The following is a 12,649-nucleotide window of genomic DNA, read 5'->3' on the forward strand; positions in this document are numbered from 1 at the left end:
CTGGCGAATGATACTTCAAAGGGTTGATGGTGGCTAGGCAATAGCAGACATATAAAGATCACATGGATGAACTTCAACAATTGTACATCCCTGTCTGGCGTAAAAATAAAACGGAGAAAGTGGCTCAACTGTGGCTAACGAGGGAAATTAGGTATAGTGTTAAAACCAAGGAAGAGGCATATAAATTGGCCAGAAAAGCAGCAAACCTGAGGACTGGGAGAAATTTAGAATTCAGCAGAGGAGGACAAAGGTTTTAATTAGGAGGGGAAAAATAGAGTATGAGAGGAAGCTTACAGGGAACATAAAAACTGACTGTAAAAGCTTCTATAGATATGTGAAGAGAAAAAGATTAGTGAAGACATATGTAGGTCCCTTGCAGTCAGAATCGGGTGAATGTATAATGGGGAACAAAGAAATGGCAGACCAATTGAACAAATACTTTGGTTCTGTCTTCACTAAGGAAGACTGCAATGACCTTCCGGAAATACTAGGGGACCGAGGGTCTAGCGAGAAGGAGGAACTGAAGGAGATCCTTATTAGGTGGGAATTGTGTTCGGGAAATTGATGGGATTGAAGGCTGATAAATCCCCAGGGCCTGATAGTCTTCATCCCAGAGTAATTAAGGAAGTGGCCCTAGAAATAGTGGATGCATTGGTGGTCATTTTCCAACATTCCACGGTCTCTGGATCAGTTCCTATGGATTGGAGGGTAGCTAATGTAACCTCACTTTTTTTTAAAAAAAAAAGAGGGGGAGAGAAAACATGGAATTATAGACCGGTTCGCCTGACATCGGTGGTGGGGAAAATGTTGGAATCAATTAGTAAAGATGTAATAGCAGCGCATTTGGAAAGCAGTGACAGGATCGATCAGCATGGATTTATGAAAGGAAAATCATGTTTGACAAATCTTCTAGAATTTTTTGAGGATGTAACTAGTAGAGTGGACAAGGGAGAACCAGTAGATGTGGTGTATTTGGACTTTCAAAAGGCTTTTGACAAGGTCGCACACACGAGATTGGTGTGGAAAATTAAAGCACATGGTATTGTGTGTATTGTATTGATGTGGATAGGGAATTGGTTGGCAGATAGGAAGCAAAGAGTAGAAATAAATAGGTCCTTTTCAGAATGGCAGGAGTGACTAGTGGGGTACCGCAAGGTTCAGTGTTGGGACCTCAGCTATTTACAATATACATTAATGATTTAACCGAAGGAATTGAATGTAATATCTCCAAGTTTGCAGATGACACTAAGCTGGGTGGCAGTGTGAGCTGTGAGGAGGATGCTAAGAGGCTGCAGGGTGACTTGGACAGGTTAGGTGATTGGGCGAATGCAAGGCAGATGAAGTATAATGTAGATAAATGTGAGGTTATCCACTTTGGTGACAAAAACACGAAGGCAGAATATTATCTGAATGGCGGCAGATTAGGAAAAGGGGAGGTGCAACGAGACATGGATGTCATGGTGCATCAGTCATTGAATGTTGGCATGCAGGTACAGCAGGCGGTGAAGAAGGCAAATGGCATGTTGGCCTTCATAGCGAGAGGATTTGAGTATAGGAGCAGGGAGGTCTTCCTGCAGTTGTACAGGGCCTTGGTGAGGCCACACCTTGAATATTGTGTACAGTTTTGGTCTCCTAATCTGAGGAAGGATATTCTTGCTATTGAGGGAGTGCAGCAAAGGTTCACCAGACTGATTCCCGGGATGGCAGGACTGACCGATGAAGAAAGACTGCATCGACTAGTCTTATATTCGCTGGAATTTCGAAGAATGAGATGGGATCTCATAGAAACATATAAAATTCTGATGGGATTGGACAGGTTAGATGCAGGAAGAATGGGCCCAAGTTTCGGCCTCAGTTGCACCTGATTTTTTGGAGCAACTGGTGTAGAACAGAGTATCTTAGAAATTCAAATTCTCGGCATTTAGTTTGCTCCAGTTCTAGTCAGTTAGAACAGTTTCACTTTGGAACAGAATTTATTTTTCAAAAGGGGGCGTGTCCGGCCACTTACGCCTGTTTTCAAAGTTTCGGCAGTGAAAACTTACTCCAAACTAACTTAGAATGGAGTAAGTGAAGATTTTTGTACGCTCGAAAAAAACTTGTCTACACTTTAGAAAATCAGGCGTAGGTTACAAATCAGGCGTAGGGAATGGGGGGGGTTTAAAGGGAAGTTTACAAACATTAAACACTTCAGTTTTACAAATAAAGAGCCATCATCAATAATAAATGATAAAAACATCAATAAATCAACCAATAAAATCAAAAAATAATTAATAAGAAATAATTTTTTTTTAAATCAATCAATAAAACATTTTCTACTTACCGACTGCAGCACCGGGAGCCCTCCAACAGCGTGCTGGGATGCCCCCAGCCCCCCAGTGTGTCTCTGTCAGTGTCTCTATCTCTCTGTCTGTCTGTGTGTGTCTCTCACTCTCTGTCTGTGTCAGTGTCTGTGTTTCTGACAGTAAGGGGTGGAGGGGTAGAGGGGAGGGGGAGCAGGGGTGGGTGTAGTGGGGGAGAGGGGGTGTAGTGGGGGAGAGGGCGTGAGAAGGGAGGGAGGGAAGGGAGGGGGCGTGAGAAGGGAGGGAGGGAAGGGAGGGGGCGTGAGAAGGGAGGGAGGGAAGGGAGGGGGCGTGAGAAGGGAGGGAGGGAAGGGAGGGGGCGTGAGAAGGGAGGGAGGGGAGGGCGGGTGAGAAAGGAGGGAGGGGAGGGGGGGAAGAGAAGGAAGGGAGGGGGAGAGAAGAAGGGAGGGGGGGGAGAAGGGAAGGAGGAGGGGTGAGAGAAGGGAGGGAGGGAGGGGATTGGGGGGAAGAAAAGGGAGGGAGGAGGAGTGAGAGCGGAAGAAAAGGGAGGGAGGAGGGGGTGAGAGAAGGGAGGGAGGGGAGGGGGAAGAGAAGGGAGGGGGTAGGGGAGGGGGGGAAGAGAAGGGAGGGGGGGGAAGAGAAGGGAGGGGGGGAAGAGAAGGGAGGGAGGGAGGGGGGTAAGAGAAGGGAGGGAGGGAAAGGGGGGAAGAGAGGGAGAGGGAGAGAGAGAGAGAGAGAGAGAGAGAAAGAAAGGAGAGGGAGGCTGAACGGGCCAGGCCCGGCCGGGCCCAAGACTTCGAGCTTAGACTTACCGGATTGACGGGGGTCGGGGGCGGGAGATCGGTCGGGGGGGGGCGGGAGATCGGTGGGGGGCGGAGGTCGGTCGGGGGCGAAGGTCGGGAGTGGGGGAAGCGGAGGTCAGGTCGGTGGGGGGGGGGGGAGGCGGTCCGGTGGGGGGGGGGGGGGTGGGAGCGGGAGTCGGGTCGGGAGGAAGCAGGAGCTGGGCACCTGGAGCTACTGCACATGCGCACCCACTGTACCGCGCATGTGCAGAGGTCCCGGCACTGTTTTCAGCGCAGGGACCTGGCTCCGCCCCCTGCAGCTCGTGCTGCACCGCGCCAAAGACCAGCAGGGAGCCGGAGAATCTGGAAGTTTTTTTTAGGCGCACTTTGTGGCGGGAAAAACGGACGTCCAGGTCGGGGCTGCACCGTTCTAGGCGCGGCCCGAAACTTGGGCCCAATGTTCCCGATGTTGGGGAAGTCCACAACCAGGGGTCACAGTCTAAGGATAAGGAGTAAGCCATCTAGGACCGAGATGAGGAGAAACTTCTTCACTCAGAGAATTGTGAACCTGTGGAATTCTCGACAACAGAAAGTTGTTGAGGCCAGTTCGTTAGACATATTCAAAAGGGAGTTAGATGTGGCCCTTACAGCTAAAGGAATCAAGGGATATGGAGAGAAAGCAGGAATGGGGTACCGAAGTTGCATGATCAGCCATGATCATATTGAATGGCGGTGCAGGCTTGAAGGACCTACTCCTGCACCTATTTTCTATGTTTCTATGATTGGAATCTTCACAGGAAAACATAAGTTGACTTGCCAGCTCCCCTAGTCAGGAAAATTACAAGAAAGAAAAGGAGTCAGCATATATGCAACAGTTATAAATTCATTTCTGGCGCAAAAACACAAAAGGAAATGTAGCCCAACTATGGCTAACAAAAGAAATTAAGGATAGTATTAGATCCAAAGAGGAGTCATACAAAGTTACCAGAAAAAGTAGCAAGCCTGAGGATTGGGAGCAGTTTAGAATTCAGCAAAAAAGGACCAAGAGATTGATTAAGAGGGGAAAAATAGAGTATGAGAGTAAACTTGCAAGGAACATAAAAAACGACTGTAAAAGTTTCTACAAGTATGTAAAAGAAAAAGATTAGTGAAGACAAATATAGATTCTTTACTGTCAGAAATGAGATCATTTATAATGGGAAACAAGAAAATGGCAAAACAATTAAATAAATACTTCAATTCTGTCTTCATGGAAGAAATAATGTCCCAGAAATGCTAGCGAACCAAGAGTCTAGTGAGCAAGAGGAATTAAAGGAAATGATTATTGGTAAGAAAATAATGCTGGAGAAACTAATAAGACTGAGGGCCGATAAATCCCCAGGGCCTGATAACCTGCATCCCAGAGTACTAAAAGAGGTAGCCATGGAAATAGTGGATGTATTGGTTGTCATCTTCCAAAATTCTATAGATTATGGAACAGTTCCTGCAGATTGGAGGGTGGCAAATGTAGAAACATAGGAAATAGGTACAGGAGTAGACCATTCGGCCACTCGAGCCTGCACCACCATTCAATAAGATCATGGCTGATCACTCCCTCGGTACCCCTTTCCTGCTTTCTCTCCATACCCCTTGATCCCCTTAGCCATAAAGGCCATATCTAACTCCCTCTTGAATATATCCAATGAACTGGCATCAGCAACTCTCTGCGCTAGGGAATTCCACAGGTTGACAACTCTCTGTGTGAAGAATATTAGAACATAAGAATAAGAATTAGGAACAGGAGTAGGCCATCTAGCCCCTCGAGCCTGCTCTGCCATTCAACAAGATCATGGCTGATCTGGCCGTGGACTCAGCTCCACTTACCTGCTCGCTCCCCATAACCCTTAATACCCTTATTGGTTATAAATCTATCTATCTGTGATTTGAATACATTCAATGAGCTAGCCTCAACTGCTTCCTTGGGCAGAGAATTCCACAGATTCACAACCCTCTGGGAGAAGAAATTCCTTCTCAACTCGGTTTTAAATTGGCTCCCCCGTATTTTGAGGCTGTGCCCCCTAGTTCTAGTCTCCCCGACCAGTGGAAACAACCTCTCTGCCTCTATCTTAACTTTCCCTTTCATTATTTTAAATGTTTCTATAAGATCACCCCTCATCCTTCTGAACTCCAACAAGTAAAGACCCAGTCTACTCAATCTCTCATCATAAGGTAACCCCCTCATCTCCGTAATCAGCCTAGTGAATCGTCTCTGTACCCCCTCCAAAGCTAGTACATCCTTCCTTAAGTAAGGTGACCAAAACTGCATGCAGTACTCCAGGTGTGGCTTCACCAATACCCTGTACAGTTGCAGCAGGACCTCCCTGCTTTTGTACTCCATCCCTCTCGCAATGAAGGCCAACATTTAATTCGCCTTCCTGATTACCTGCTGCACCTGCAAACTATCTTTTTGGGATTCATGCACAAGGACCCCCAAGTCCCTCTGCACCGCTGCATGTTGTAATTTCTCCCCATTCAAATAATATTCCCTTTTACTGTTTTTTTTTCCAAGGTGGATGACCTCACATTTTCCGACATTGTATTCCATCTGCCAAACCTTAGCCCATTCGCTTAACCTATCTAAATCTCTTTGCAGCCTCTCTGTGTCCTCTACACAACCCGCTTTCCCACTAATCTTTGTGTCATCTGCAAATTTTGTTACACTACACTCTGTCCCCTCTTCCAGGTCATCTATGTATATTGTAAACAGTTGTGGTCCCAGCACCGATCCCTGTGGCACACCACTCACCACCGATTTCCAACCCGAAAAGGACCCATTTATCCCGACTCTCTGCTTTCTGTTAGCCAGCCAATTCTCTATCCATGCAAATACATTTCCTCTGACTCTACGCACCTTTATCTTCTGCAGTAAACTTTTGTGTGGCACCTTTTCGAATGCCTTTTGGAAATCTAAATACACCACATCCATCGGTACACCTCTAACACCATGCTCGTTATATCCTCAAAGAATTCCAGTAAATTAGTTAAACATGATTTCCCCTTCATGAATCCATGTTGCGTCTGCTTGATTGCACTATTCCTATCTAGATGTCCCGCTATTTCTTCCTTAATGATAGCTTCAAGCATTTTCCCCACTACAGATGTTCAACTAACTGGCCTATAGTTACCTGCCTTTTGTCTGCCCCCTTTTTTAAACAGAGGCGTTACATTAGCTGCTTTCCAATCCGCTGGTACCTCCCCAGAGACCAGAGAATTTTGGTAGATTATAACGAATGCATCTGCTATAACTTCCGCCATCTCTTTTAATACCCTGGGATGCATTTCATCAGGACCAGGGGACTTGTCTAGGTTGAGTCCCATTAGCCTGTCCAGCACTACCCCCCTAGTGATAGTGATTATCTCAAGGTCCTCCCTTCCCATATTCCCGTGACCAGCAGTTTTTGGCATGGTTTTTGTGTCTTCCACTGTGAAGACCGAAGCAAAATAATTGTTTAAGGTCTCAGCCATTTCCACATTTCCCATTATTAAATCCCCCTTCTCATTTTCTAAGGGTTCAACATTTACTTTAGACACTCTTTTCCGTTTTATATATCGGTAAAAGCTTTTATTATCTGTTTTTATGTTTTGCGCAAGTTTACTTTCGTAATCTATTTTTCCTTTCTTTATTGCTTTCTTAGTCATTCTTTGCTGTCGTTTAAAATTTTCCCAATCTTCTCGTTTCCCACTAACCTTGGCCACCTTATACGCATTGGTTTTTAATTTGATACTCTCCTTTATTTCCTTGGTTATCCACGGCTGGTTATCCCTTCTCTTACCGCCCTTCTTTTTCGCTGGAATATATTTTTGTTGAGCACTATGAAAGAGCTCCTTAAAAGTCCTCCACTGTTCCTCAATTGTGCCACCGTTTAGTCTGTGTTCCCAGTCTACTTTAACCAACTCGGCTCTCATCCCACTATAGTCCCCTTTGTTTAAGCATAGTACGCTCGTTTGAGACACTACTTCCTCACCCTCAATCTGTATTCCAAATTCAACCATAGTGTGATCACTTATTCCGAGAGGATCTTTTACTCGGAGATCGTTTATTATTCCTGTCTCATTACACAGGACCAGATCTAAGATAGCTTGCTCCCTTGTCGGTTCTGTAACATACTGTTCTAAGAAACAATCCCGTATGCATTCTATGAATTCCTCTTTAAGGCTATCCCGTGCAATTTGATTTGACCAATCGATATGTAGGTTAAAATCCCCCATGATTACTGCCGTTCCTTTTTCACATGCCTCCATTATTCCCTTGATTATTGTCCACCCCACCGTGAAGTTATTACTTGGGTTATCATCTCAGTTCTAAATGGCCTACCCCTTATCCTAAGACTCTGTCCCCTGATTCTGGACTTCCCCATCATCGGGAACATTCTTCCTGCATCTAACCTGTCCAGTCCCGTCAGAATCTTGTAAGTTTCTATGAGATCCCCTTTCATCCTTTTAAACTCCAGTGTATAAAGCCCAGTTAATCCAGTCTCTCCTCATATATCAGTCCTGCATCCCGGGAATCGGTCAACTGAATCTTCGCTGCACTCCCTCAATAGCAAGAGCGTCCTTCCTCAGATTAGGAGACCAAAACTGAACACAATAATCCAGGTGAGACCGCACCAAGGCCCTGTACAACTGCAGTAAGACCTCCCTGCTCCTATACTCAAATCCCCTAGCTATGAAGGCCAACATACAATTTGCCTTCTTCACCGCCTGCTGTACCTGCATGCCAACTTTCAATGACTGATGAACCATGATACCCAGGTCTCGTTGCACCTCCCCCTTTCCTAATCTGCCACCATTCAGATAATCTGACTTCATGTTTTTGCCCTCAAAGTGGATAACCTCACATTTATCCACATTATACTGTATCTGCCATGCATTTGCCCACTCACCTAACCTGTCCAAGTCACCTGCAGCCTTTTAGTGTCCTCCTCACAGCTCATACCGCCACCCAGTTTAGTGTCATCTGCAAACTTAGAGATATTACACTCAATTCCTTCATCTAAATCATTAATGTATATTGTAAAGAGCTGGGATTCTCCATTAGTCACTGCCTGCCATTCTGAAAAGGACCCGTTTATCCCGACTCTCTGCTTCCTGTCTGCCAACCAGTTCTCCATCCACGTCAGTACATTACCCCCAATACCATGTGCTTTGATTTTGCACACCAATCTCTTGTGCGGGACCTTGTCAAAAGCCTTTTGAAAGTCCAAATACACCACATCCACTGGTTCTCCCTTGTCCACTCTACTAGTTACATCCTCAAAGAATTCCAGAAGATTTGTCAAGCATGAATTTCCCTTTCATAAATCCATGCTGGCTTGGATCGATCCTGTCACTGCTGATACATCTCTAATAATTGATTTCAACATTTTCCCTACTACTGATGTCAGGCTAACCAGTCTATAATTACCCGTTTTCTCTCTCCCTCCTTTTTTAAACAGTGGTGTTACATTAGCTACCCTCCAGTCCATAGGAACTGATCCACAGTCGATAGACTGTTGGAAAATGATCGCCAATGCGTCCACTATTTCTAGGGCCACTTCCTTAAGTACTCTGGGATGCAGACTATCAGGCCCCGGGGATTTATCGGCCTTCAATCCCATCAATTTCCCTAACACAATTTCCCGCATTTATAAGGATATCCTTCAGTTCCTCCTTCTCACTAGACCCTCGGTCCCCTAGTATTTCCGGAAGGTTATTTGTGTCTTTCTTCGTGAAAACAGAACCAAAGTATTTGTTCAACTGGTCTGCCATTTCTTTGTTCCCCATTATAAATTCACCTGAATCTGACTGCAAGGGACTTACATTTGTCTTCATTAATCTTTTTCTCTTCACATATCTGTAGAAGCTTTTGCAGTCAGTTTTTATGTTCCCAGCAAGCTTCCTCTCATACTCTGTTTTCCCCCTCCTAATTAAACCCTTTGTCCTCCTGCTGTATTACAAAATTCTCCCAGTCCTCAGGTTTGCTGCTTTTTCTGGCCAATTTATATGCCTCTTCCTTGGATTTAACACTATCCTTAATTACCCTTGTTAGCCACGGTTGATCCACCTTCCCTGTAACCCCACTATTTAAAAAAGGAGGGAGAGAGAAAACAGGGAACTACAGACCGGTTAGCCTAACATCAGTAGTGGGGAAAATGCTTGAGTCTATTATAAAGGATGTGATAATGGGACACTTAGAAAATATCAACAGGATTAGATAAAGTCAACATGGATTTATGAAAGGAAAATCGTGTTTGACAAACCTACTGGAGTTTTTTGAGGATGTAACAAATGGAATAGATAAGGGAGAACCAGTGGATGTAGTGTATTTGGATTTTCAGAAGGCCTTTGATTAAGTCCCACATAAGAGGTTAGTGTGCAAAATTAAGCACATATGATTGGGGGTAATATACAAAAAATGGATTCAAAATTGGTTAACTGACAGGAAACAGAGTAGGAATAAACGGATATTTTTCGGGGTGGTGGACAGTGACTAGTGGGGTACAACAGGGATCAGTGCTTGGGCCCCAGCTATTCACAATATATATAAATGATTTGGATGAGGGAACCAAATGTAATATTTCCAAGTTTGCTGACGACACAAAACTAGATGGGGTTGTGAGGAGGATGAAAAGATGCTGCAAGGTGCTTTAGATAGGTTGAGTGAGTGGGCAAACACATGGCAGAAGCAGTATAATGTGGATAAATGTGAAGTTATCCACTTTGGTAAGAAAAACATAAATATATAGTTTTATTTAAATGGTGATAGCTTGGGAAATGTCGATGTGCAAAGGAACCTGGGTGTCCTTGTACAGCAGTCATTGAAAGCAAACATGCAGGTGCAGCAAGCAGTTAGGAAGGTAAATGGTATGTTGGCCTTCATTGCAAGAGGATTTGAGTACATGAACAAGGATGTCTTACTACAGTTATACAAGGCCTTGGTGAGACCACACCTGGAGTATCGTGTGCAGTTTTGATCTCCTTACCTAAGAAAAGATATACTTGCCATAGCAGGAGTGCAACAAAGGTTCACCAGACTAATTCTTGCGATGGCAGGACTGTCATATGAGGAGAGATTGGGTCGACTAGGCCTGTATTCACTAGAGTTTAGAAGAATGAGAGGGACTCTCATTGAAATGTATAAAATTCTGACCGGGCTGGACAGTCTGGATGGAGGATGTTTCCCCTGGCTGGGAAATCTCGAACAAGGGGTCACAGTCTCAGGATACGGGGTAGGAAATTTAGGACTGAGATGAGGAGAAATTTCTTCACTCAGAGGGTGGTGAACCTGTGGAATTCTCTACCACAGAAGGCTGTGAAGGCCAAGTCACCGAATATATTTAAGAAGGAGATAGATAAATTTCTCGACACAAAAGGATTGAAGGGGTATGGGGAAAAAAACGGGAATATGTTGTTGAGATAGAGGATCAGCCATGATCATATTGAATGGCGGTGCAGGCTAGAAGGGCCAAATGGCCTACTACTGCTCCTATTTTCTATGTTTCTATATTTATGTATGAAAGTTTGGTTTTGCATTAGATTCCAACTATTTTTATTCCACTCAAAGCTTTCGATAATAGGCTTTCTAATGTAAGCCTTGTTAGTTTATTTGCTTGTTGATTGCTATTTTAATGAAATTGAATAAAAAATCTGAGGTAATATTCTACTGCTTTGAAGAGAGATAAATTCCAGTAACTTAAAAATATTTAATAGATGTGTTTTCGTGTTTCATTATCATGGGCATATTACCAAAAGCTTTCCTAGATCTCAAGACCAGGGTAGACACTTTCGAAGCTATGGAAGTTGAGACTTGCCCGTGAGAGTCACCTAAAATTTCAGACCCAAACTAATCTTGAGTAAGAAATGTAGAAAAGATGTAAAAATATAGCAGTAATGAAACTAAATGTAGTTTAATGTGTTTTAACACACACTTCTATTCATTCTTTACAGCTATTCAAAAAACCTCATCCACCAAAACGAGCCCGTAGCCGGATTAATGGGGAATCTTCTGGTGTACCGACTTCTGTGAGCTGTGCCACCGACAAGATCTTCTTTCATCATTTGGATAATCTCAGACCATCTTTGACACCTGTTAAAGGTGACAGCTGTTAGAAATTGCTCACATTTTGTGAGAATTGTCAGTTAAGGGTAGCCAGTAATGTATTTCTGTTTGAAAGAGGCTCAAATTTAATTGTATTTAAATTTAAATGTGACCACTGATAAATATAACTTTTACAATAATTTTCATAGCCAGATATAAAATTAGCCAGAATCTACCCTGTGTTGTGTTGTGTTGGCTTTTATAGTGTCTTGCTTATTACAATAATTGTTTTTTTAACAAACATATTCCATGTCTGGCATTGTCCTTTGCAAACTTTCCAATTTACTTTTGAAATGTGTGAGCCCAACTGCATCAGTGTGACATTTTCCATTTGCTGCACTAGCCTGTAGTATCTCTTCCGTGAGATTCCTGCATGCCAGAAGCTGGATTGAGACTGTCTAAACCCTATTGCACATAGGACTCTTAAAAGCCAGTAGATGGAGATTTTGCATCCAATTGGTCCCAGAGATTAAATATTAGTTTTTTTTCATCACACCCCATTTACAGTTTAGTGTGCTCCTTGGTTGATCCAACAGGGGAATGTGACCCGTTCCATCAAATAAGACTGCATACAAATGTTACACATGACGGGGATTTTTTGGTCTGGTCTCCCAGCTAAAAGTTCAGTGCTGTGCCTTTGTATGAACTATAAAGCATGCTGTTCCTTTTTTATGCATTATACAACTTACCCTGCATCAAAATCTCTCATGCCAAAACACAATACTGACATTAGCCAAAAATGTGTCTCCTAATAAGCATTTTTTTTCTCCAGAACTTAAGGAACCAGTGGGGCAGATCATTTTCACAGATAAAGGTGTTCTCGCAGTAGAACAAAACAAAGTCCTGATTCCTCCGAGTTGGAACAAAACATTTGCCTGGGGATATGCAGATCTCAGTTGCAGAGTTGCAAATTACGAATCTGATAAGGTATGTGACCAGAACTTTATTAAATACAGCACTCATTCCACATAACACTATTCTCAAAAATAATGTGATAGAATTTTAAATTGAAAATGAAAGTGATTTAGTTAAATCCAAAACTAGGGTCTTAAATCTAAACAAAGCAAACTACGTAGGTATGAGGGGCGAGTTGGCTAAGGTAGATTGGGAAACTACATTAAAAGGTGTGACGGTAGACAAGCAATGGCTAGCATTTAAAGAATTAATAAATAATTTACCACAAATATAAGAATATAACATCACATAAGATATTGGAGCAGGAGTAGGCCATTTGGCCCCTCGAGCCTGCTCCACCATTCAATAAACCATAACCTTTTCCCATATTTTGCTCCCTTTCCTTTTTTTTTTAACCCCCCCCCCCCCACCGATCATATGTATTTTTTTTTCCTCTGTGTTTTCCATGGCAGCTGGTAATTCTGCCATTCACACCCTATCTAGACTCATCTTTTTCTAACATCTGCCATTCATAAGCATTCAATAACAAATAAAAA

The 12,649-nt window shown here is 43.4% G+C and overlaps 1 protein-coding gene across 1 annotated transcript in view; it reads left to right on the forward strand.

The window, feature by feature from the left end:
* wdfy3 (WD repeat and FYVE domain containing 3) overlaps window positions 1-12,649 on the forward strand; it is a 690,816-nt gene that overhangs the window by 623,751 nt on the left and 54,416 nt on the right. The window contains exons 57-58 of the mRNA XM_070871062.1: window positions 11,048-11,195; window positions 11,971-12,125. Coding sequence (XP_070727163.1) covers window positions 11,048-11,195; window positions 11,971-12,125 — 303 coding nt within the window. The remainder of the gene's footprint in view (window positions 1-11,047; window positions 11,196-11,970; window positions 12,126-12,649) is intronic.

This window comes from Pristiophorus japonicus, chromosome 2, assembly GCF_044704955.1.
Source record: "Pristiophorus japonicus isolate sPriJap1 chromosome 2, sPriJap1.hap1, whole genome shotgun sequence".
NCBI lineage: Eukaryota > Metazoa > Chordata > Chondrichthyes > Pristiophoridae > Pristiophorus > Pristiophorus japonicus.